The sequence below is a fragment of the Cololabis saira genome, chromosome 20 (genome assembly GCF_033807715.1).
Source record: "Cololabis saira isolate AMF1-May2022 chromosome 20, fColSai1.1, whole genome shotgun sequence".
In the NCBI taxonomy this organism is placed as follows: Eukaryota; Metazoa; Chordata; class Actinopteri; order Beloniformes; family Belonidae; genus Cololabis; species Cololabis saira.
Window position 1 is genome coordinate 4149617 of NC_084606.1, and position 27257 is coordinate 4176873.

Here is a 27257-nt window from a genome sequence, read left to right on the forward strand (position 1 = left end):
TTTGAACCGGCGGGAACTTGACGCGGCTCCGCGTGTTGATGCGGTAAAAGGCTCGTTGGTGAAACAAGTTTCCAGCAGCAGCGGAGACCCCGAACTCAGGCAGAAACACACGAAAATGGAGATGCAGAAACGGGTCTCTCTAGAGCTGAGGCATCGGTCGCCGTCGGAGGTGAGTTTAGCCGCTTTTATCCACTTTTATCCCCGGTAGAGGCAGCGTGGGGGGCGGCGAGCACATGGCCGCTCCGCTCCCGGAAAAACTCCCCAAAACCCGCTCTAAACCCGCTCAAACTACCACTAATAGTCATAAAATAAAAATAAAAATGACTTAAAACCCCCTCCACTGATATACGCCGCTTGTAAGAGGAAAAACTATAAAAAAAATAAGCTCACTTACTTACGCAGTTACTATTTTCTCCCCATTTTTTTTATTTATACAGCTATAAATGAGCTGTGAGAAGCTAAATATAGTTCCTTTTTTTTTTTTTTTAACCTGGGCCCGACTAAAACTTTGAACCAAATTACAATTACAAGCATTTTATATTTAAACGCTTTTCAACACCAATTCCGCTCCTATTCCGACTTCCGAGGACAAATGGAACGCGACATAATGCCGCGAGACCAATTCGGAAATCGGAATTTCCCAGTTCCTAGTCGGAATTTTCAACTGGAACGCCCCTCGAAGTGGGATTTGCCATTCAAAAATGGCTGCCATTCCCAGTTCACAGTTCCGATTTCCGAGGTAAATGGAACGCAGCATTATAGACACTGGTTTTAATAATAAAAGTGTCCCAACTAAACTTCCTTGTTGCTAAAATGGAAGGAAGTGACATTGTATTATTATTTGGTGATTAATTCTTCCATTATGAGGCTCAAACGGTGAACTTTATTAAAGATAAACCTCGTGTCTTTGTTAAATTAGACGGAGGTCGGTGTGTTTTTAACCACAAGCCGCTGTTTCTCATCATTTATCCAGAGATTAGTCGGGTCCCGCGGCCGCTAGAGGCTGGAGTTTTAACCCGGGGCTTTAACCCGCGTCTCCCGCGGTGTTGCGTCTATTAAAACTATAAAAACGTGGATTATTAGTGTAATATGTTGATGGTTTTCCAGTCCCGGCCCACGTTTATCTCTGGTTTCGTGCTGTTTGGGAACCGCGCGGAGACCGGCGACCACGTGACCGGCGGAGACCACGTGACTCGGGCGACCACGTGACTCGGGCTGAAGTAGTGACGTCATTAAACGGGCCGCGTTCAAAAAAATCACCTCAGTTTAATTTGACTCATATTTTGGGGAATTAATTAAACACCATTTATTTCTTATGTTTAAAGAATTGATTTTTTAAATCTTTATTTCGAGCATATTAAATAAAAAAAAAGGAAAAACGATTACACAAAACATCAGAAAAGAATACAAATAAACAGTCATTAAACAAGTCAAAGGGAAATAAACTTTCATGCCCGAAAAGGAGTAGGAGGAAGTAAAAAAAAAAAAAAACAACTTATGAGGTCCTACCCCTTGTTTATTTTTCAATTTTGCTTGAATACAAAATAAAAATATAAATAAATATAATAGTAAGCTGTACTTTCTCAAAAAATATACCTGTTATTATATTATAGCACTTCATTGCAATATTGTACAATTATATATAATATAAATAATTATATATTAATTATAAATAATATACAGGACTGTCTCAGAAAATTAGAATATTGTGATAAAGTTCTTTTTCTGTTATGCAATTTAAAAAAAAAAAAAAAAAAAAAAAAAAAAAGTCATACATTCTGGATTAATTATAAATCAACTGAAATATTGCAGGCCTTTTATTATTTTAATATAAGGCTTGCTATATTTCAGTTGATTTGTAATGAATCCAGAATGTATGACTTTTTTGCATTACAGAAAATAAAGGACTTTATCACAATATTCTAATTTTCTTTATATATATATATATATCATAAACAATATAATCATTATTATATATACCATTTTATATACACATTGTTCTGAATCCCCACACAATCACGACCTCGTGTCTCCTCGTCCCTGTATTTTGCAAAAATCTTTTCTTTGTATTTGCTTTTGAACCTGTCGAATGCATAGATAGGAAAGAGACGACGACAACAATGAAACAAGGCCCAATAACCATAATTCCTAAACCAAATAAAGATAATTTCCAGGGTTTTTCCTGCTGTAATTGAGGCGGATGCGTCTCCATCCTGATCACATGCGTGTGGGTAAACCGGGCCTTCAACCGGCTCAAGCAAACACCTTTTACAAGCAACATGTTTTATACGCGTATAAACCGTGTACATATCGGCCGCGTCCCAACACGAAACCGCCGTATATATGTCTATATCCCTGAGGGAATAGTTGAGGAAGTGCAACTTTTTTAGGATTATTGGTGCTTGTTCACAACAGATTATTAATCCTAGTGTGACGACCAGAGCTGGTAGAGCAGCCGAAAACTGTACTCAAGTAAAAGTAGTTACTTCAGAATAATATGACTCAAGTACAAGTTAGAGCCATATGAAATCCGTGTTAACGGAATCGCGGACGGAATCGCGGAAATGACCAATAAAAATGGAATTAGAATAAAACGCGGAATATTACAGAATTGGCCCTAATCTGGGTTTAAATTCAGTTTTCGGGAGAAAATGGAACATTAGAAATCAAGTGAAGACGGTGGAGCGAGCTTAAGCCACGCACGCGAACGCGCATATACACAACACACACGTGCTGCTGTTTACATCATGATCGTCAAATGGTTTTACATTTTAATTTGAAGGTTTAACAGGATGTTCAATGTGTTTATGTGAGTTAAGATAACTGACCAGCGTCCTCCATGCAGTTGTGCTGTGTGTTAGGGCGGAAACAGAGCTCTCTGATTTTCACAATAAAATGGTACGGGCGTGTACTTCCACTTCCACAGTGCTCCACAAAAAACAATGACATCCAAGCGAGCGGCTCCCTCCCCTCTAGGGTCTGCAAAAAAGTTACGGAACTCCACGCTAAGTGCTACATACAGAGCAGAGCAGTACGCTGACTTCTATGCATCAGGCAACAAGCTTTTTTGTAAATATTGTCAACATACGGTGGACTGGACTCGAAAAAACACGTGCGACGATCACATAGCCTCCAAAAGCCATGTAAGGAACAAGGAAAAACAACGTGCTTCTCAAAGCACACCAGCCCTGCAAACAACCATAACATCAAGTACCTCATCAGGAGACGCAAGGCGAGAGTTTGTTCAAGACTTTGTGGCTGTTTGCACATTAATGATATAAAGCAGTGATTCTTAACCATAGGGCCGCGGCCCACACTTGGGCCGCGAGCGCCATCTAGTGGGCCGCAAAGATTATTACAGGGGAAGAAAGAAAAACTGCAAAACTGTTCAATTGTTAAGATGTGTTTATATTAATTTATTATAAAAATGTGTTGAGACAATTAACAAAGAAAAGGGGAAATTCAAACTGCTGGTAAAGAAATAAAATAAGATAGCATTTGAAATAAAATGAAATCTATTTTATTTTTAAGAGAGAAAAATATGTGTAATTAAAGTTACACATGTTAAGTTGCAAATATTTATATATTTATTATTTCTCTTTAAAATGTAATTGAACAGTATTTCACTAATTTCAGGCACTTTAAACATTAAATGGACTGTTATATATTATTAAATTGTGGACATTTATTCATTTCCACTTACCAGACACTTTTTTTTAATGGTAAAAATGACGATAAAAAGCAAAATACAGAATTCAGAAATATTAAAATGGAAAAAACGGAATTTGAGAAAAAATAAAACGGAATTGGGCAAAAAATAAAACGGATTTCATATGGCTCTAGTACAAGTAAAAAGTAGTCATCCAAATAATTACTTGAGTCTGATTTATTTTTTTAACACAACCATTCAAACAGACAAAAGTACAAAATAATCATCTTCAGGCAAATTAAATCAATAAAATAAATTAAAATTAATAAAAAAGAAGCTTAAATTAAAATAAGCTTAAAGTAAATTCAAGTACTTTAATAAATAAATAAAATAACAGAATAAAAAAATAAATTAAGCACAAGTAGCACAAAATGTCCAGCCTTTGTACTTTTCTTTTTTAACCAGCAGAACTAGAACAAACATGAACTCATAGAAACTCTGTGTGTGTTTGAGTCTGTGTAAATGTGACAAAACATGCAAAAACAAACATTTTTCCCAAAGAATCACCCAGTGATGTCATGAGATTGACACGTACGCGGATAAAAGGGATAAAAGAAAAGTAACAGCTCAACGTAGCCTAATGTAGCGGAGTAAGAGGAACAGTTTCTCCTTCACAAATCTACTCAAGTAAAAGTACAAAGTATAGTGATTCAAAACTACTCCTAAAAGTACAACATTTCCCAAAACTTACTCCAGTAAATGTAACTCGTTACTACCCAACTCTGCCTCAAACACTTTTAGAAGCAACATATTTTGTATTTTGGGAGTTCTAATATTCATGTTAAAGCATTATTTTATTAACGTAAAAATATAAATACTCAATCTTACCAAAAATAAAAAGTTTTAAGAAAAACTGCCAATGGAACAAGTGAAATTTTAACTGAAATGAGTGAAAATGGTCTAGAACAAGTAACTTTTTAGGTGACTATCTTATTTTGAATGTAATGTTTTTTGGACTAAAAATAAAACATTTTGACTGGATATAAGACAAGTAGTCTTGGTAAGATTCTGGGTTTTTGTAGGGTTTCAGACATTTACTGACAAATCTTGGAACCAGACAGAACATTTCAGCTTCTTTTTTTCCATCCGTAAAACCTCATGCTCCTTGTTGTCCAAGAACTGGTCTGGTCCATCATGGTCCTTAAACTTTATTTATTTATTTTTATTTCCTGGTCTGGTCCATCATGGTCCTTAAACTTTATTTATTTATTTTTATTTCCTGGTCTGGTCCATCATGGCCTCCTCACAACCTTCAGTCTGCTGCAGACGTGTCTTCACCTTAAACAAAACAATTCATGCACTAAGTATTTTTGTATTTATTTTAGGGCTGGGACTTTATCGCGTTAATTAACTACAGAAAAATAATGCATTTAATCGCAATTTACTTTTGCACCCCAAACAGCGCGGAACGTTTCTCGTTGCACGAGTTCCCAGTAGTTCCCCGTAATACTGACGAACAGAACTCAACACGAGAAACAACAACGGAAACTAAACCGCTGGGAAGTCGTTGCTGGTTCGGTGGGCGGAAACTTTAGTTTTAAAAAAACTACCGAGTGGAAACCTGGATACAAGCACATCAAATGTATCCAGATTGCTGCTCGTTCCCTCCCCGTCTGTCTCCATGATCTTATATTCCTCTGGGCTGGTTTTCCAAACAAAGTTTCAAGATGCAGCAGCAGTAAACGCTGGTCAAGAGCAGAGACCATTTATTTAATAAATAGAAATAATTAAAAGAACAGATGGAAACGGGGAACGTCAAAATTGTGATCTTTTCAAAGTTGTAGCGGCTAAGTTAGTTTTTCTTCTGGTAGACGTAACTTCCGGTCCGTCCCCCAGCGTCGGCTGATCCAACTTATGAACTGCTATATTATATATTGATATGCCATTAATTACAAAGCCTCTAATTAGATTTTTTTTTTTAATCGAGTCCCACCACTAATTTATTTCCATATACAGGACTGTCTCAGAAAATTAGAATATTGTGATGAAGTTCTTTATTTTCTGTAATGCAATTTTTAAAATGTCATCCATTCTGGATTCATTACAAATCAACTGAAATATTGCAAGCCTTTTAATATTTTAATATTGCTGATTATGGCTTACAGCTTAAGATTAAGGTTCCCAGAATATTCTAATTTTTTGAGATAGGATATTTGAGTTTTCTTAAGTTTTCTTAACCCCTAGGCTGCACTTGTAAATAAGAAATTTGTTCTTAATTTGCTTTCCTGGTTAAATAAAGGTTAAATAATAAAGTAATTGTATTACAGAAAATCACAATATTCTAATTTTCTGAGACAGTCCTGTAGACATAAATAGTGATAGTGTTTTTAATCATATATTACAGTTTTGAGTGCAGAAACCAGCCTCTCCTCACCTGCAGTCCTCACTATCACCGGTCCCTTCATGCGTGTTTGTGCACGACTCTCAGCGTCTCGTCAGTAACGTGATTTATTACTTTTTAACTGCCCGTAACGTTAATTGTCTGCAGTTTCACCTGCACTCTTGCTTCTCCAGGTAGCTTTTTAAAGTAGCGGCTGAATTATCCAGCCATATCTGCAACGCTAAAACCATGAACGTTACACCGATACCAAGGACACTTATTTTTAATAAACAGGACATACGTGGATGCAAAATAAACAGTATTTACCTGTTTGAACAGCCAGGGGAAACCAGTTGTGCCAGGCAGAAATAAAATACAACAGCAACACGACAAACCTGCGGATCATGTTGACACAGAACTGGCATGTGTTTTTTTTTTATTGTAACTTTTGTCCTACAGTCCAAATTCACAAGTGAGCCATTATGGGGCTGCTAAGTTTAATTGCTCAGTTAATTTCTATGTGAAGTAACATGCCCTGTGTTAATAGGGATGAAAATAAAAATAATGACAAATTGCCAACAGGTATTTGTGTATTTCTACGTCTTACTGAATCGATATCGAAGCATTTAAATCAATATCGATATCCAATCGGAACTTGGAGAATCTAAATCTTATCGTGAGGTTCTTAACAATACCCAGCCCTAACACCTATAGCACCAAATAGCCTTTTTAACACGTGTTATCACTCATATCTTGTAAAATATCTCATGGGTATAATTATTTAATAATGCCAAATAAAACATGACAACGACAAACTATATTATTCACAAAATATTTCAAAATTAATTTCACACGTTCTTCAAATTAAGCTTCGCATTTTAACCAGAATTGTCACGAAAATGTAAAAAAAGTCTAGAACTGCAGATTGTACGTGTAAAAATGTGGTCAGCATTGAGATGTGGGCTGTTTGTAAACAGTTAAGCTCAGAAAGGTGTGCCGGTCGGCTCGTGCAGATTTATTTATTTTTTAAATATTTTTATTTCACAAAAGAAAGGCAATCAGATACATCCTTAATGACGCTAGATCTTACAATTTTCTTTTGTGCACGCATGCCTACCCCCCCCCCTAAAGTGAATGAATAAAAATATTAGGGCTGAACGATTAATTGCATTTGCGACATCGCAATGTTATAAAACGAGATTTTCTAACAGCAAAGGCTGCGATTTGACCAGTCACGTGATCTGGTCACGTAATGTGCGAGTGAGCAGAGCGGTGCCGCGTCTACCATGGCCTTAGCGTTAGGGCTCGGCCAGGCAGGGATTTGGGCTTATATGGGCTTTATAAATGTATTAAATATATGAGCGCGGAGTCGGCGAGGAGCACGAGCCGGGCGCGCCGGCGGACAGTGGAGTCGTGCTGTGAAGCCTGAATTATGGTTCCGCGTTAAATCGACGCAGAGCTACGCCGTAGGGTACGGCGTAGTGCGCGCGTCGCTGCGTTTCCTACGCCGTAAGCTCTGCGTTGGTGTAACGCAGAACCATAATTCAGCCTTGAGTCGCGCTGTGAGCCTGAAACTGCAGCCCGTCAGCTCATCAGGAGGAGAGGTTAAAGAGGGGCTGCCAGTTGTTCATTGCTGGTTCGTTTAGTTAACTCTGAGCTTTGTTGGTTTGTTTGTTAGTTTGCTGGTGGGTTTTTCTCCCTATGATTTTTGAGTTATTTGTGAAGAAGTTCTGAGTTTCCTGTGAGGAATGTTTTTTGTTCCCTGTGGGAGTTTTTCTGTGTATTTCTATTAAACTACACCTCGTTTTGGCTAAAGTTTAACCCGGTTTGGTGTCGTGTGATTGGATTCAGAGAACGACCCGTAACACTGGTGTACAGACGTGTGTAGACGTGTTAAAGAGGTAAAGCCACAGGTTTGTTTTCTTTATTGTTGTAATCTGTGCTTTATTTTTATATATATATATATATATATATATATTAGGGCTGGGCGATATATCAAGATTTTAATATATCGATATATTTTCAAACGCGATATGGTACGAGACAATATAGTTTATCGATTTAAAAAAAAAAAAATGTTTTTATGATTTTGAAATAGCTTATTTTGTGACAAATTGACTTGAATGTTTTATTTGAGATTTGCACAAATGTTTTGTTATTTGCACAACTGTCAACCTCAGTGGAAAAGTCTGCCTGCTACTGTCTACATTGTATTAATTGCACAGTGTATTTTAATTTAATTGTTATGCAGGAAAGGGATATTTATTTTATTCAAGAAGCATTTTTATTCTATATATGCAGGCAGTTTTTATTTCATTTGTATAAAACAAATGAAATGAACTTGTGCATTTGGACTGTACTAGTACAAAAGTTAAAAACCCATGACTGTTCTGTGTCAACATGATCCGCAGGTTAGTCGTGTTGCTGCGTCTAAGAGCAACACGACAAACCTGCGGATCATGTTGACACAGAGCTGTCATGTTTTCTATATTAACTTTTGTACTACAGTACTGACTCTGCGCAGAGTCGGCGCGGGGCCTCCACCACCTTCCCTCCTACTGGACACAACTCCTCACGGCACGGTGGAATTAAAACATGTTCAATTCGGGCAGGGAGGCGCCGCGGCAGGCGCCCTCTCGTGCAGAGAGGTCGGCTCTTGCGCCGCGGCAGCACATACACATGAATGGGAAAGCTGGCGGCGGTCTGTGCTTTTCACCCTCCAAGTGAAAGGGGCTTTACACTCCTCTGTACTTTAGTCCGTTTCTCGTGTTACTTCTTTAAATGGGAATTCAAAATGAGTCCAAACTCATCTGAAAGATTTTCCGCTTGCCATCGTCGCCATTTTATTGTTTGGTCATTGCAGCCACTGTCCACAAAACGCCAATCATAAGAAAATGTTGCGCACAGCACCACCACTGGCCAGGAGGAGAATCCATTCAGAGGATTTGCTTAATCCATATTGAATCAGGGCGGATTATTGCGATGCATCGATTTTTTTGATATTTTTACCCACCCATGTATGTATGTATGTATGTATGTATATGTGGAGGTAGAACTGCTGTCTGACTAGGGCTGGGGATCGATTCAAATATCAAGATCCGATTCTTAAGATTCAGAATCGATTATCACGCTTTGATTCGATCCGATATTGATTTGGGTTACTGTTAATAAAACAGTTTTTTCAGCTGTTGCATGAATTATATGACTGTAGTTCTGCAACATATTAATACTAGTATTATATTGAGATTCAACAGCAAGTATTGCAGCTAATGATGCTGTAAGGACCAATCAGCTTCCAGAATGCTGATAGAACTGAAACAGAAACATCGTGGGTCAGAATTACCAAACAGATCCAGGGAGGAAACGGAGACTAGGGCTGAACGATATGGACAAAATTTCATATCTCGATATTCATGCCAGATATCTCTATCGATACGATACGATATGACTTCGGTTCGGTGAAAACCAAGCATTTTTCAGAAAAATAAAAACATCAGAAATCAAAAGAGTGCAGTTTTATTGATTATAAACTCACTGCCAGTCATCAACATTAACATAAAGTCACTCAATAATAAATAATAATCAAAATATTTTACTGTAGCTCCGCTTTAATGATAAATAACCAATGCAGTTAGAGTTAGAGTTCAGTACATGTTATTGATTGGACGCTGCAGCTGAACGGACTGTCACAACATCACTGCAGTTTCATGACGGAGTGAAGACAGATTACAGATTAAACTCATGTTTCACTCCCAGGTTTCATATTTGATTTATTTTCTGTTTCAACATTTAAATATCTAAAAATGTAAACTTTCAATCTGATCAACAAAAGAACCAGAAACAACTCTCCATTTATTACTGCGCATGTGCAATCCCCCCATTTGTCCAATCCTTGTTTTCAGTAAACGAATAGGAAATAGAGAAAAGAGTTTTCCACTTGCTGTTTTAATTCCCAATTTCGATTTTCAAACACATCAATGAATTTTTTATTATCAAAACAAAAGATGGGGAACGGATTATTTTGGTTTATTTCTCTATTTTTATTTTGTAATTTCAAAAAAAAAAACGGATGGCTGCGAAGTACACGTCGCAATTTAGACATACGAATCGATTTTTAGGAATTAATCTGAGAATGGATTTAAAATGGGAGAATGGATCTTTTCAACACAGGCCTATGTCTGACTGCTGCCCCCTCTCCCCCTCAGGTGCAGGAGCTGGTCCTGGACAACTGTCGCTCCAGCGAGGGGAAGATCGAGGGAATCACGGAGGAATTCTCCAACCTGGAGCTGCTGAGCCTCATCAACGTGGGCCTGACCAGCGTAGCAGACATCCCCAAGCTGGCCAAACTCAAAAAGGTTGGTCCTCCTCCATCCTAACCTCCTCCATCCTGCACAAGCTGTTGCTTCTCCGTTCCAATCTCAGACATAGATGTACAGCTATGAATAACGTTTGAATCTATAATGATGAAGTAGGTGCTGCAGATGAAGCTTTAGGGCCAATCCCAATCCCCCCCTACTTTCTACCACTAGCCCTAAAAATGAAGCCACAAACATTAGGGCCCTTGTAATGTTCCCTAGGGATTGGGACACCACTTCTCCGTCACTGCGTGGTTTATGTTCGGGTACGTGAGCGACTGTGTAGTTACGTTTGCACAAACGTCACACCATATCAGGAAGCCCAGAGATAAAAACTGTTTTAATTTCAGCTGTAGCGCTGTTAATATGACACTTTATTACCGTATTTTCGCGACCATATGGCGCACTGTGTGGAAAGGCGCACTCTCAGTTTTGTGTGTCATTTTTGGTTTTAAAACACACATACGGCGCACCGACCCAAAAGGCGCCGTCTACGGAGACGGAGCTGCAGACACGCGCGCTGCAAAACACACACGCGCTAAAAATACAGCGGAAGCAAAACTTAGTTTGATATTTTGTTTCACTTTTCACATCAATCAAACCCTTCAAAGGTTCATATTCTGTTTCTGCATTAAAAAATTTTAAAAAACCACCGGGTTGCTGCACATAAACCTGTCTCAGCCACTGATCATCTCCTCATCCATCCAGCCCTTTTCATTTCACTCTGGCTGGAAAAGTCTCTTTAGGGAACGCTTTTCTTTTAAAAATCCTGACCGCGGCGGTCCCGGGTCCCGCTCCCCGTCTGCTCCCTCGCGCTGGACCGGGTCCGCTCCCCGTCTGCTCCCCCGCGCTGGACCGGGACCCGGGACCCGGGACCCGGGTCCCGGGTCCCGCTCCGCCCCCCCCCCCCCCGCGCTGGTCCCGCGGCGGTCCCGGGTCCCGCGTCCCGGGTCCCCCGCGCTGGACCCGCTCACACGCGCGCTGTCGGGGATCCGGTACCGGGTTGTAGCCTATCTGACAGGAGCTCCGTTAATTCATCTGCGCCAGTCCGAATTTCCAGACCTGTCTCGGCTTCTTGATCATCATCCCTTCATCCAGCTCCCTCTTTTCATTCACCCTTTTAATGACTCCGGCTGGAAATGTCTTATGCAAAGTTTTTCTTTTAAAAATCACCACAGTTTCTGTCCATCAGCTGCGCCAGGCCAGCGCCACATAAACCAGTAAGTGTGTGTCGCGTCGCGAACACACACACGCGCATGTCAGGATCCGGTACCGGGTTTGTAACCGACAGATTTGGCTGCAAATTTCGGAGGGTGAAGCTGATCTGACCTGAGACAGACCCCAGAAATCCCTTCTCGTAAAGCGGCCAGGAACCAGGTGATTGGACCGCTTGGGGAACCAGGAAGTCGGCTGCAGCAGCGCGCATCACCGCGCTGCTCCAGCCGCTGCTTTAACCGGGGAAAGTCACCGGTTCCGACCGGCCAGGACCGCAGGAGCCCACATGGACTTGTAGCAGGGGCTCCCGGGGAAAGAGCACTGGATCTGCAGCGGGGATGCGGCGATCGGACCCCGCAAACCCACGGCAGGTGCTTCCTCGGTTCCCGACATGCAAAACACACGCGCTGCAGAACACACACACACAAGTGTGCTTATTTAAATAGAGCGGAGCAAAACTTAGTTTGATTGTATTTTATTTCACTTTACACATCAAGCAAATCCTTAAAAGTTTTCATCATCTGTTTCGCATTAAACAGCTCAGTGGAGTCTCATTCACGTCGCAACTCACGGGGGCTTCACCCGCCCCCTTCTCCCTTTACCGTTCTCATGGTGGCCGGCCTTACATTACCGTAATTCAGGTAATAGACACGGCGCACCGTTTCAAAAGGTGCCCGGCACATTTAAAAAAAAAAAAAAAGAAAAAATGTGCGCCTTATGGTCGCGAAAATACGGTAAGTTTTAATATTTTTTCAGGCGTAAAAGTAACCGTTAAGATCCCCAACCTGGGCTCAGTTTATCCAAATAACCTGTTAAGAAATTTGACCCGATGTTTTCGGGATGATAAGAGCCGCCGGCGATTTATGGTTCCGCGTTAAAATGACGCAGAGCCATAAATCAGCTTTTATTCTGGCGAGATCTGAAAGAACGAGCAAACGAGTTATTATATACATTCACTGAGTGAATATTATGAAAGTAAATTATATAGTTCTCACGAGAAATGTAATCAAAACGCGTTTTTATGCAGAAACTAACTCAACATATTGATTTTATTCAGTAAAAAATAAGAAATGTCCGCCATGTTTTCTTGTTTGATTCAGTCTGCAAATGATGACGTAAAGCATTCTGGGAAATTTTCAGCGAGTTCATCTGAAATCCCTCACTGTGAAAGGCCAGATCAGCGGTCGGCAACCCAAAATGTTTTAGATCCATATTGGACCAAAAACACAAAAAAACGAATATATCTGGAGCCGCAAAAAATGAAGTCTTGTATCAGAATTAGAATGAAGAAACACATGCTGCATGTTTCTATATTAGTTATAACTGGGGGGAGATTATTTATTATGCACTTCGAGAAAAAAGTCGAAATGTTGAGAAAAAAGTCGAAATGTCAAGATTAATGTTGAAGTACAATCTCGTGAAAAAAGTTGAAATTTTGTGAAATGTCAAAATTTTGAGAAAGTCGAAATGTTGAGATTAGAAAGGGAAAAAAGTAGTGATGCACCGAAATGAAAATTTGTGGCCGAAACCGAAAATAATAATAATAAACACTTGGCCGAATACCGAACATGGGTCTTCAGCAGTTTTTCATTTATTTTGCCAATTTTTTCACCATTGCATAAATCAAATACATTTGATTTAGGCTTTTCAAAGAAAAAAATCTTTTACAAAATTACAAGGTAGAAAATATTTATTGAACATAAAAAAATGAAATTTTTTTAATTTCCCAGCATTCTGTTGTTTTTGTTCCACCTCCTGGTGAATGTTAGGTCAAATTCTTATGTGGTTACTTTTTGGTTGGCCAACGATTTATTACGGCAGCGGCCAGTCTATTAGGTAAAATTCTTATGGGGTTAGTTTTTCAATTTCGGTTACCGAACAATCGGTGCATCACTAGAAAAAAGGTCAAACATTTTTGAAAAAGCTCCAGGAGCCACTAGGGCGGCGCTAAAGAGCCACGGGTTGCTGATCCCTGGTCTAGGGGGGGGGTTGGGACTGGGTACCAGTACCAGATGCTGAGGAGTTGGTTTGATGGTTTTTGTTCCGTCTGAGGCCCCATTTACACATGGCCGGGTATTTACAAAAACGGATATTTCCCCCTCTACGTTTTGAAATCTCTTCGTTTACACGAATCCGCATAAATATGCTGTTAACGTCATGCCAGCCAATAAGAATCCTGGAAAAAACATCAACAAATGGCACGTGTAACTTCCAGTTAAGGCTGATTTATGGTCCCGCGTTACACCAACGCAGAGCCTACGGCGTAGGGTACGCAGCGACGCACACCGTACGGCGCGCATCGCTGCGTCCCTACGCCGTAGGCTCTGCGTTGGTGTAACGCGGGACCATAAATCAGGCTTTACTTCCAAGATGAACGAGAGTCTTTGGTTTGGAGTGACAGAGAAGTGGAGTTACTTTTAAGTGTGACTTTAGAATATAAAACAGGTAAAATACAAGAAAATATTGACGGTTACAAACTAATTGTAAACACAGGTGTCACTCATGACGCTGGTGACGTTTCTGTCTCATAATGTGACGTTCTGAAGAATAAATGTCCGTTTCCTCTGTTTAGACGCAAACGTGAAAACTGAGTTTTTGAAAATCTCCACTTTGGCCGGAGTTTCAGAAATGATGGTTTTTGGAGACTTTGAGCTTCGTTTTCGTGTAAACGAACGGCCAAAACGCATGAAAACACCACCGTTTTTGCTACGTTTAAAACGGGGCCTGAGTTTGTATGTGATGGTTGGTTTGTGTTTTGTGTGTGATGCTGGTTTGTGTTTGATGGCTGTTTTGTGGCTGGTTTGTGTTTGATGGCTGGTTTGTGTTTGATGGCTGGTTTGTGTTTGATGGCTGGTTTGTGTTTGATGGCTGGTTTGTGTTTGATGGCTGGTTTGTATTTGATGGCTGGTTTGTGTGTGATGGCTGGTTTGTGTTTTGTGTTTGATGGCTGGTTTGTGTGTGATGCTGGTTTGTGTTTTGTGGCTGGTTTGTGTTTGATGTTTGTGTTTGATGGCTGTTTTGTGGCTGGTTTGTGTTCCTCCAGCTGGAGCTGAGCGACAACAGGATATCGGGCGGGCTGGAGGTTCTGGCGGAGCGGCTGGTGAACCTGACGCACCTGAACCTCAGCGGGAACAAGTTCAAGGACATCAGCACGCTGGAGCCGCTGGTGAGACCGCTACACTCTCACACTTTCTTCTCGTATTTGTCTCGTAGTTTCTACCCGGGGGGTGTTTTTGAGGAGAACATCTTAACAGACGACCTGGTTCAAGTGCCCGTTAAGTAAAACCCAACGGGACGTATCGTGTCCTGGTGTTTACCGTGTTGAAACTTGTAAGATGTGAGGATTTCTGCACCAAAACCAGGAAAACCAAACGACAAAAGAAAGTAGAACCAGACCGTGATGAAACATGATGAGTGCGTTTACATGGGAAGTTTAATTCCTCTTTAATTTAGAATTAAAATTAAATCTGATTTTAAAATTAGTAAAAATGACCATGTAAGCACCTAATTCCCAATGAAAATGGCCATTCTGAATTAAACTTAATTCAGAAGCAAGTGGCTGGTTTATTCCGATTATAAATCTGAATAGAATAATTCCGCGATCTTGCACTCATTCAAAGTAAAAAAAAAAATAATAAAATTAAAGAAAAAAATTAGAAAAACAAAAAAAATAAAAACAATTAAAAATAAAAATAAAATAAATATCAGCTAGTAAAAACAATATATAAAATAAAAGTAAGAAAAAAAATTTAAATAAAATAAATAATAAAGTAAAAAGATTTTTTTTTTGTTTTTTAATAATAAAAAAAAAGAAAAAAAATGTATCCACTCATTCCTCTTTAAATTAATCCCGGTCTTTCTTTCTGCTCGTTCCCTCCCCGTCTGTCTCCATGATCTTATATTCCACTGGGCTGGTTTTCCTAACAAAGTTTCCAGATGCAGCAGCAGTAAACGCTGGTCAAGATCAGAGACCATTTATTTCATAAATAGAAATAATTAAAAGAACAGATGGAAACAGGAAACATCAACATTGTGATCTTTTCAAAGCTGTAGCGGCTAAGTTTGTTTTTCTTCCGGTAGTTTAACTTCCGGTCCCCCCCCCTATCCAATCAGAACCTTCCCAACCCCCAGACCTGGAGAGGAATTACTATTTCCATGTAAACTCGAGGGAAAATAGTTTAATTCGGAATTAATAATTCCGAATTAAACTATTTTCGAATTAAAAAACTACTATTTTCCGAATTAAAAAAACATCATGTAACCGTGGCCACTATAAGGTAAAATGTCAAAAGGGAAATTTTAAACTGAGTTTTTGATAAATGTTTGAATGCAGCCGCTGGGAGGTTTGAATCAAAACGGACACAAAATAATTTCAGGATTCATCAGTTGAATAGTGACGTATGTTTTGTTAGTGTTTGTTTACGTCTCTGACGGGACATGAAGAGAAAATCCACTCAAAACATCTGTGTGTGTTTGTGTTATCAGATTTGTCCGTAACTCTCTTGAAGTTACGGAAAAAATGAGGATTAAGGATTTCAGAAAGCCTCATGCACACACAAATCGTTAAATACACAAATGGTTTGGAGACTCTTTTCCTCCAAGAATCCTCAGATTTGTCCGTGGTGCATTTAAGGACTGGTGGAAAGCTGGGTCATCTGAGCTTTCATCTGAGTTGAGCGTTATTTCCCTCCATACTTAGTTACCTCTAAAGTTGTAATGAATTGTGAACAATTGTTGGCCTGGCTAAGAGAGAATATCTCAGAACCTCGTGGTTATAACACCTTTACTTTGTAATAGTCTATAATTCCTTATAGGACAGATGTGCATTTATAAGCCGTACAAATGTAATTGGATGTTTTAAATAGGGGTGGGGGTCGATTCAAATGTCAAGAATCTATTCCCATTCAGAATCGGATTATCAAGATTTGATCAGATTCCGATATTGATTTGGGTTAGTGTTATTAAAACTGTTTTTTGAGCTGTTGCCTGAATTATATGACTGTAGTTCTGCAACATATTAATACTAGTATTATATTGAGATTAAACAGCAAGTATTGCAGCTAATGATGCTGTAAGGACCAATCAGCTCCCAGAATGCTGATAGAACTGAAACAGAAACATCGTGTAGAATTACCAAACACATCCAGGGAGGAAACAGAGACGAAGGAAATCTGTTTTATTTTTCCATTTTCATACTATTTCGGTTTTTAATCTTTGACAATTTGGTTTTTAGAATTTTATGCAAATATAACCCCAAGACAGAACATAAAGTAATGAAATATAGACAATTTATGCAATTATAACTGAAAACTTTAATGTTTTCATCCCTTTAAACATATTTAAAGGCAAAAACATGGCTCCAGTTAATCCGTGTCCAACAAAACATTCCTTTTTTGGGCATAAACAAAAAAATTGCAATGTAATGATGAAAGAAAATCGATCTTTAGACATACAAATCGATTTTTTTTTTTTTTTTTTTTTTTTTTTTTTTTTTAGGAATTAATGAGAATCGATTTAGAATTGGAAAATATTTTTTTTCAACACAGGCCTAGTTTTAAAGCAACGACCAAACTGACGGGGATGGCGGCATCACGCTGGTCTGAAGTTAGTTTACCTTCTTAGGGTAGGTAATTAAGAATCAGAGAAATAACACTGGACTCTGATGAAACTCAGATGACCCAGCTTTCCACCAGTCCTTAAATGCACCATGTGCAGAGGAATCTGTGAGGATTCTTAGAGGCGTGAAGAGTTTCAAAACCATTTGTGCGTATCTACAGTAGGCATGGGGCGATATACGATATTATCGTATATCGCGATAAACGGCCGCGATAACGTTATCGTGGGGTACTGTAATTATCGCCAATTTTTTTTTTTTTTTTAATTTATTTTTTTTTTTTTGGTCACACAAGGCTACCAGCCAGGTAGAAGCCAGTGTTATTTTTTTCATGTATTTTATTAATATTATTTATTATTATTATTTATTTCATATTTTTTCAGAGAGTAGTACAATCCGTGTGCATTTGACTACTGTGGCACTTTATTTTCACTCAATCTTTGTGTTGGCCTTGCAGCTTTTGTTTTGTATACTACAGAGCAGTGCCTTTATTTTATTATTTTTCCAGAGAGCCGTACTAAGTAGCAGGCAGCCAGCCACTGTTAAAGTTTCAGAGAGTAATACAATCAGTGTGCATTTGGCTCTACTTTGTCACTTATTTCTTTCGACTCTCAGGGAAGTATTTTCTTACAAAAAAAGAAAGTTCAAATAAGTACCGGTACCGGTACTATAGTTTACACTTTGTAATGCATAACATTTACAGTACACTATTTGTTCTCTACCTCAAGTGTCACTGTGTTGAGAATGATTTGAGAATAAATGTTCTGAAGGAACCAGTGGATCCACGGTTAGTGTTTTTCCTTGCATTTTAAGAATTTTATAAGCGACACGCTAATATCGTGATAATATCGTAATCGGGATATTTTTGTCCACTAATATCGTGATATTAAATTTTCATATCGTCCCATGCCTAATCTACAGCTTTGTGTGTTTTTTCCGTAACGTCAAGTAGGGCTGAAACGATTCCTCAAATAATTAGATTACAAAAAATGGTCAAGGAATTTTCTCTGCCTCGAGGAATCATTTAATTTTGCAGCTCAAAGCAGGTTTTTCACCCAGGCTACGTTTAATGTGGCACAACGCGCTGACGCCGCGCACGTAAAGGAAGAAGAAAGAGGAGGATATGTTTGGTTTTAGTAACATGCCGTGCTCAGACGGGAGACACATGTAGCTCAGTGCTTAACTTATTTTCAATCCACTCTATAATCTTCTGGTCCGTTCTCCTATATGTTCCCCCTCTAACCCGGTACATACATAGGTTCCTCTAAACATCTGTTCCCGCTACAGTTTTAACTAAAAGAAAAGGCAGAAAATGTCAGAAAAATAAAAACGTAATAAAGCTAACTGGGTAGTTTTCAGTTTTATCTCTGTAGTCATTCATGGATAAAACAAGAACTGGTGCCTAATGTGCTCCAATACAGCAGGGCTCATAAGTTTATTCTGAACACAAAACTGAAAATCTTATCAAGACTTTAACTTAAAACTTAACTAGAACGTAAAATGTGCTTGACACAAATGAAAGTTCAATTGAAACACGTGGGGAAAACACCTAACCTTTAAGTGATGTGTGTTATCAGGTGTAATGGCATTTTTAGGTTAGAAATAAGAATATTTCTTGGTAAGATCTTTAGTTATTTGAGTGAATCAGTGAATTTGGTCGACTGGTGTAAGTTCAGGGTTTTTAAATGCACAGCCATGAACCTACTGTATTATATAATTTAGTCTTAGTGATGTCAATTAACATCTAACATCTTATGTATATTTATAATTGCTCTTTAACTAACCAAAAATGTTTTATCCGATTAATCGATGGAATCTTCAGTAGAATACTCGATTACTAAAATATTCGACAGCTGCAGCCCTAACGTCAAGCAAGTTACGCACAAATCAGAAAATGATTTTCTCTCCATAAAAGGAGGGAAAAAGAAGTTTTGACTGCGAGCAGAATATGTTTCAAACGTCATAGCTAACTAACATGGGAACAAGTTGTGAATTGAATCCTTTAATCAGACTGGAAACCGTCGTCCTGCTACAGATCTGTAGGCTCCGCCGTCGTAACCCGTCAGTCACGTGACCTGGTCTCTCTCTCCGTGTGCAGAAAAAGCTTCCCCAGCTGAAGAGTCTGGACCTGTTCAACTGCGAGGTGACCAACCTGGGCGACTACCGGGGCTCCATCTTCAAGCTGCTGCCGCAGCTCACCTACCTCGACGGATACGACATCGACGACTGCGAGGCCTCCGACTCCGACGGGGAGGGAGACTGTGTGGACGACGAGGACGAGGAAGGTGAGGTGGACGGAGCGACCCGTCAACGACCCATAAACGACCCGTCAACGACCCGCTAGTATAATAATAATACTTACCTGCTGGATCTACTGCCCTTATTTTTTAACAACTTGTGCTTTTTATTATTTTACCTCTGTTCTTATAATTCTATTTTATTTATTTTTTTAACACTTTTTATCAACGTTTTCCACATTTTCACTAGGGATGGGCGGTATGGACTAAAAAATGTATCACCATAATTTCTGGCATTTATCCTGATAACGATAAAAATGAGGATTAAAAAAAAATACCAATTCAACTCCATCTTTGTATAAATCTATCTCTCTCTCAGATCCTCCACGTTTGTTACACAAAAACATCATCAACGGGAATTTATTATTTTTTCTTTCTGGCTCTTTTCTTTCTTTTTCTTTCTTTTTTCTTTCTTTCTTTCTTTTTTTCTTTTTTCTTTCTTTCTTTCTTTTTTTCTTTTTCTTTCTTTCTTTCTCTTTCTTTTTCTTTTTTCTTTCTTTCTTTTTCTCTTTCTTTTTCTGTCTGTCTTTCTTTTTCTTTCTTTTTTCTTTTCTTTCTTTTTTTCTTTTTCTTTCTTTCTTTTTTTTCTTCTTTCTTTTTTTCTTTCTTTCTCTTTCTCTTTTTCTTTCTTTTTTCTTTTTCTTTCTTTCTTTGCAGAAACATAAATCAGTTTTACACAAAAACGTCATCAACAGGAATTTATCATTTTTACCGTGAGATACAAATTCTTACCGTGGGGAATTTTTTTGACGGTAAAATATCACCCATTCCTAATTTTCACATATATAAAGTACATTCAGTACAGTTCCAGGCAATGATATCAATTAAACACTATCATAGACAGAATGATCAGATATCTAAATCATATGATCAGATAAATAAATAATAAAACAAAGAACAAAAACCAATAAAAAAAAAACTAGAAATAAAACAAAACTCACAAAACAGCTCAGACCAAATAAACTACAATCAGGTTTTCCAAAAAGTATTTAAGTGTCAGGGTACCTACACATCTTTAACAACAGAAATAAATAAAATAAACCTTCTCAAACAAGTCCTGCCTCCTTTTCACTACAGGACTGTCTCAGAAAATTAGAATATTGTGATAAAGTTCTTTATTTTCTGTAATGCAATTTAAAAACAAAAAAAAAAAAAAAAGTCATACATTCTGGATTCATTACAAATCAACTGAAATATTGCAAGCCTTTTATTATTTTAATATTGCTGATTATGGCTTACAGCTTAAGATTAAGATTCCCAGAATATTCTAATTATTTTAGATAGGATATTTGAGTTTTCTTAAACTGTAAACCATAATCAGCAATATTAAAATAATAAAAGGCTTGTAATATTTCAGTTGATTTGTAATGAATCCAGAATGTATGACATTTTTGTTTTTTTAATAGCATTACAGAAAATAAAGAACTTTATCACAATATTCTAATTTTCTGAGACTGTCCTGTATGGATTCACTTGAATTTTACAAAAAATACTAGTTATTTGTGATTTTGTTGTTGTTTTTAGTGTCAGAATGTCATGTGGTGCGACCGTCCGACCATGACTCTTGTTTTGAAAACCTTTTTTTGAAATCACTCTAAATATTTTAAATCAATCTTCTTCTATCTGGCATGATTTCTGAAGTGTCTTGTAGTGTGTAAGATTGCAACACATTTCTATTTGTATTTCCATCATAATATACAAAAAGTTTGACTGATGTCCATTTTACTAAATATCATGTTGCGCAACCATTAAAAAATATATATATATTTTTGTATGATACGGAAAACTTGTAAAAAAAAAAAAAAAGATATCAAGATGTTCAGGAAATTAATTTATTTTAATATAAATCATGGTTGCACCACCTGACCTTTTTTTAAAGCTAGTTCCAATTCATCTTGACAAAACTCAATTTAAAATTGTTATATGAATTTGTGTACACAGCATTGTTAATGTTGGAATTACTGCAATAGATTTATTTTTTATTATTTTTAAATTGAGCTGTTGAAAATCCTTATTCGTCATTGACCCAAATACCAACCTGCTGGATCTACTGCCCTTTTTTTTTAACGTGTGCTTTTTATTATTTTACCTCGTTTCTTACCATTTTATTTCATTCTATTTGTTATTTAAGCGTACTCTTAAATCAAATACTTTTTGAAAATAGCGCAAAGTTATGCATAAGCCCTGAATGCAGGCATTGTGACGTAGAATTGTCAAATTGATTTAATTCACCGTACGAATTGTTCCAGATTACTTTAGTAATCCTGTATTTGACCCGGTCTTTGTACGTTTTGACCGAATAGAAACTTAATTCTTGCTATTGTAAGAATGAGACGAACCTGCTGGATGTACTGCCTTTACTGACTAACTACTTTTAATTGTGTCTTGCTGCTTTTTAATGTTGACGTAAGCTCTTTGATTGACCTTGTGTTTTACAAATAAACTCACTTTCCCAGAGGGAGAATCGGAGGACTTTGAGGAGGAGGAAGACGAGGATGAGGAAGACGTGGTGGCTGAGGAAGACGACGACGATGACGACAGCGCCGACGATGAGGTGGGTGACACACACACACACACCGACACAGTCAAACCTCCGTTTGTCCTCGTTCTCCCACACCGGTTCCTGGTGCTGGTTCAACTGGGAACCGGTCTGTTTCCACAGCTCGGTGCTCAGAGCAGCCACTTCATTACGTCGCTGCGTTTAAGTTTATTTAGACGGGACAATTCATATTAATGAATAATACTTTAACCCTGGTGCTGTCTGTGAGTCAAAATGACTTAAAGGAGACATATTATGGCATTTAATGTATATTTTAAACAGGCCTTGAATGTCTTAAAAACAATCTAAATCTTGTTTTTTCTACATAAATCAGAAATTCAGCCTGTGGGCCCTGTCTATAGTTTTACCGCTTCTAACCTCCTTTTCTATGAGTGATTCAGAGGGGGCAGGGCTATGATAATGAGGCTCTGTGCTGATTGGCTGCTTGAATGACGTGTAGCATGGGAGGAGACAACGCGTCGCTGCGTAGCAAAGTGTGTCCACGGTTCTGCGTTAAATCGACGCGTACCCTACGCGGGTCTGCGTTGGTGTAACGCGGAACCATAAATCAGCCTTTAGTCACCTCGTCTTCACACAGGAAGATTGAATTTAATTCTAAACAGTTACACCACAGTTATTTACTCCGATTCCTCATCATTTCACTTCTTATGTTACAAGACAAATGAATCCTGTAACTGTAAAGAAATCACAACACTGAATTTTCACAAATGGCAACTTTATTGTTAAAATATATAAATAGAATGTATGCACTATTGCTGGCTCAAGGAAGGGCCGCACGTCTTCTGAATGTGAACAGCTCCAGGTGCTTGAAAGATCTGAAACCACAGAAGAAAAATGTATTACGGTACTGAGCCGCCGGCTCCCCCGAGCCCGTGGGCTCCGGTCCGGTCCGTGAGCTGCCCCTGCAGCTCCGTATGCGGCCCCGGTGCTCCGGAGCTAAGCTAAATACTTAGCCCATGCAAAGATCATACAAATATAAATACCCTTTTTTTTTTTTTTTTTTTTTTTTTTTTTTTAAACGTAACTTACCGCCGACTCGTGTGCAGTTGCCGGGTCCGTGCTGTTGGAACTGATCCTTTTATGAGGGTAAATGTTGATGCAAAACCTCATTTCTACTCTCCCTCGCTGTGGAAACAGCCACCGCTTCTGAACAATGGCTGAAGCTCCAGCCGGGGAGAGAGCTGGTTGTGGGCGTGGTTTCAGCAGCGGAGGCTGAACCTATGGAAATCTGCTCCCGTCGTGACGTAACGACAGGAGAAGATTCTAAACGGCTCAAAAAAAGGTCACGTGACACTGGGGGACTCTGCAGGGCGGGGGTCAGAGACCCTGCAGAAATTCATGGTATTTTGTCTCCCCTGTGCTGGCAGGGTGAGGGGAGACCACTTTATATATGTTAAAACAAGAAAAAACATCTTTTTCATAATAGGTCACCTTTAAGCCCTAGTGTGTTTATCAGAATGGTGCTTAACTCTCTGGAAGTTACGGAAAAAATGATGATTAAGGAATTCAAAAAGCCTCCTACGCTCACAAGTCGTTAAATACACACATGGTTTAATTCTGAATTATTTAATTCTGAATAATTCCGAATTAAAAATCATGTAACCGTGGCCAATGTCTGTCTTGCTGTTGCCGTTTTAATAACTCTGTTGGTTCCTCTAGTCCAGTAAAGACTTGGTTCTTCCTTGGAACCGTTTTTTCTACCCAGTTCTTTCTCAGTGGAAACAGAAATCCTGGTTCCAAACTCAACACTGAACCAGAACCAGAACCTGGACCGGTTTGGTGTTTAGTCTGTTTGTCTAAAACGGTCCAGACCCCGGAGTTGAGTTTGAAACACTGGTGTTTTTGTCCTGCAGGACGGAGAGGTGAACGGAGACGTGGACAGTGAAGACGACGATGACGACGACGACGATGACGATGACGGTGAGCAGCCATCAAAACAATACTTTTTACATATAAACAAACAATCACCATGAAGAATTATACATCTGTACAAAAGTATCGAGGGGAAAGTAAAAGCTACATAAGGGGACGGTAAATACATGAAAATATTCTGATAATCCAGTCTGAAGTCCAGTCTTATGGTAGAGACACATGTAATCTATGTTTGCCAATTATCAATAAATACCTCTTTTTGTGTTCTTAAATTAAAAGTAATTCTTTCCATTAGATGTTGTAACAATATTCATCCATTCATCTACACTAGACCTCCCTCTTCAGACATTTCTTCCTTAGTGATTTCTTACAAGCCACCAGTTAATATTCTCAGTAAATTATCTTTGTTCCTCCATTCCAGTTCCTCTAGTCCAGGGGTCAGCAACCCAAAATGTTTTAGAACCATATTGGATCAAAAACACAAAAACAAATATGTCTGGAGCCGCAAAAAATGAAAAGTCTTGTATCAGAATTAGAATGAAGAAACACATGCTGCATGTTTCTATATTAGTTAGAACTGGGGGAAGATTATTTTTCATTATGCACTTCGAGAACAAAGTTGAAATGTCGAGAAAAAAAAGGAAAGGGGAAAAGAAAGGAAGAAAAAAAGAGAGAGAAAAACATTTTTGAATTTGAATTAATCGCGTAATTTTGGAGCAATTTATGCCATTCCTTCGACAGTAATTCAGCCCGAACCGTAACGTGCACCCAGGTGTGTTATACATCAAAATGTGCGTCTCCATCCTGCGACTACGCGCATTACTTTTCTCTTTCAAAAGCGTTACCGTGGAGACGCTAGACGCCAAAAAGCGTGCCCACCCTTCATCTGATTGGTCCATATTTGATAGTTCTCCAAAAGTCACCAAATTTTGCATGCAAGGCAGGCCTGGTGATAAATGTGATATTTGATGGTTTGCATTAATGGGCGTGGCCTAACGGCTCAACAGCGCCCCCTAGAAAACCATTCTTCTATTCTATTTTCAAAGCTAACCGGTTTAGTAAAGACGGGAGGGGATGTTTTCTCCTCGCACGGCTCTGTGGAGCCGAGGAGCCGCTTAGCGCGACACGCGCAGCCGAGCCTTTAGGCTGATTTATGGTTCCGCGTTACACCAACGCAGAACCTACGGCGTAAGTCCGCATCGCCGCGTACCCTACGCTGTACCCTACGGCGTAGGTTCTGCGTCGATTTAACGCGGAACCATAATTCAGGCTTTTCTCTTCCAGAGCTGAGAAACGTCACCTAGTGTTGCTTAAATGTAGCCACATGAAATAAATCACTATCATCAAAACAAAGTCAAACAAGACTATATGACGTCATATTTCTAACAATAAGTGAAAGTGATGCAAAGTAAAGGAGGAGAGGATGAAACATTGCAGTCCCTACACCTACAATTTATTATAAAGGTGCTGTAAAGGTCCCTCCTGCTCAGAGCAGCTCATCCTGGTAAAACCTGGTAAAACCAGAACATGTTCTTAGCAGATGTTCTTCAGACGGGGAGTCAGAGATGCAACGTGCAATTTCTGTTTTGAAATGACACTTTTTATGTTTGTGCCACTCACTGCTTAGTAACTGTTTAATAAATACAGTTTTGGTAAATTTGACTTATTCCCCGTTTTTGCATGAAAGTTTAAAATGAGCATATATTAATGCAGTATGAAGAAGAATGTTTTAATGTAGACATATAGAATCATCATACTGGTGTGAATGTAGCATCAAAGTGTTAATTCAAGGCTAAGGCAAAATATTGATATATATATCGTGACATGGCCTAAAAATATCGAGATATTAATAAAAGGCCGTATCGCCCAGCCCTAACACCACGACCCTCACGGGAACGCACAACATTCAGGGTTAGGACTGAAAAGTAGGACTGGGGGGACTGGGCCAAACATTAGCTGTATTTTCTTTGCTAGATTGAAGACTTGTGTGTGCGGTTGGTGTTTTTTAGCGAGCGGGTTGCTAACGTTGTGCTTCTTCCTCCACAGACGAGGAGTCGTCTCCGGCCAAAGGCGAGAAGAGAAAGCGAGAACCGGACGACGAGGACAACGAAGACGAGTGACGGTCCACGGAGGAATCTGCGACCCCCTCCGACCTCCGGCCCCCCCGCCCTCGTTCCTGCCCCTCATCCCCCCCCCCCCCCCACCCTGCCCCCGTCTCCCCGTCTCCCGGTCTCTCTGGAGTCGGCCGGGGCTCAAACCTCCGGCTCTCCCCCCCTCCCCCGTCCCCCCCCCTCCCCGCGGCCGAGCGCTCAGGGCAAAACCGTGTTCTGTCTTTTTTTGGCAACAGAGCTTTTTAAAAAATGCATATTTTTTCAGAGAATTGTTTTTTTTGTTTACTCTTGTATGTTTGTCGTGGGACACGTCTCTCTCTCTCTCTCTCTCCGTCTCTCCCTCCGTCTTCACCTCTCTCCGAGAGACTCACCCGTTCCTTCACACTTACACTGAAAAGATTTTCTTTCTCTTTTTTTTCTTTTTTTTTTTACTCTGTAAGTTAAATGGAAAAAAACATGCAAAAAGGATTTGTAAATAAAATCTTAACATTTTGCTCCCGTCTCCTCCGGGCTCTTTGGTGCTGCCTTCACTGCCGCGTGGAAACAACTTATACATTCCTTTACAGACACATTGTGCACCTTTTTAAATTTATTCCGTCTGTACCCACAGACTAGTTTGCACCATTTAATTAGCAAAGCAATAGAGATAAGATTGAGACACAGAAGGAGAGGAAAATAAAATAAATAAATAAGCAAAGTACGTAAAAATAATAAATATGAAAAAATAAATACATTTTAAATAAAAGGAGGGGTGGGGGAAGGTATGAGTGTATTTATTACTTGTGAGTGTGTAGAAGAGTCCAGAAACATGGCAGGGCTGCACCTTTTAAGAAAAACACTTTTCTGAAGCTTTAGGTCCAGTTCCAATCCCCCCTAGTCCTACTTTTCGAGGGAGAGTGGACATCAATCTAGTCCTGACCGAGGGACAGAGAAAATTTCCCAGAATGCTTTTCGTCGTCATTTGCAGACTGAATCAAAAAAAAATAAAAAATGGCGGACATTTCTTATTTTTTAGTGAATAAAATAGATATTTTGAGTTACTTTCTGCATAAAAATGCGTTTTGATTACATTTCTAACTAGAAATATATATTTTACTTTCATAATATTCACTCAGTGAATGTACATAATCACTCACTTGCTCGTTGTTGCAAAGTCTTTTTCAAACCGCGCCAGAATAAAGGCTGATTTATGGTTCCACGTTAC

The 27257-nt window shown here is 39.0% G+C and overlaps 1 protein-coding gene across 1 annotated transcript; it reads left to right on the top strand.

Moving 5' to 3' along the window:
- On the top strand, positions 1 to 26547 carry LOC133420650 (acidic leucine-rich nuclear phosphoprotein 32 family member B-like). The gene is made up of 7 exons (XM_061710403.1): positions 1 to 169; positions 10235 to 10384; positions 14643 to 14765; positions 19312 to 19498; positions 21967 to 22064; positions 23924 to 23990; positions 25989 to 26547. Exons 1-7 carry the CDS (start codon positions 116 to 118, stop codon positions 26060 to 26062), a joined length of 753 nt encoding a protein of 250 aa, XP_061566387.1. The 5' UTR covers positions 1 to 115; the 3' UTR covers positions 26063 to 26547.
- The last annotated feature ends 710 nt before the right edge of the window (positions 26548 to 27257 follow it).

Excerpts from the sequence above, each read along its gene's own strand:
- LOC133420650 (XM_061710403.1), top strand. The coding sequence starts at position 116 with ATGGAGATGCAGAAACGGGTCTCTCTAGAGCTGAGGCATCGGTCGCCG. Across the intron at positions 14,766-19,311 it reads TCAGCACGCTGGAGCCGCTG|AAAAAGCTTCCCCAGCTGAA; the intron begins GTGAGACCGCTA and ends CTCCGTGTGCAG. Across the intron at positions 19,499-21,966 it reads GGACGACGAGGACGAGGAAG|AGGGAGAATCGGAGGACTTT; the intron begins GTGAGGTGGACG and ends TCACTTTCCCAG.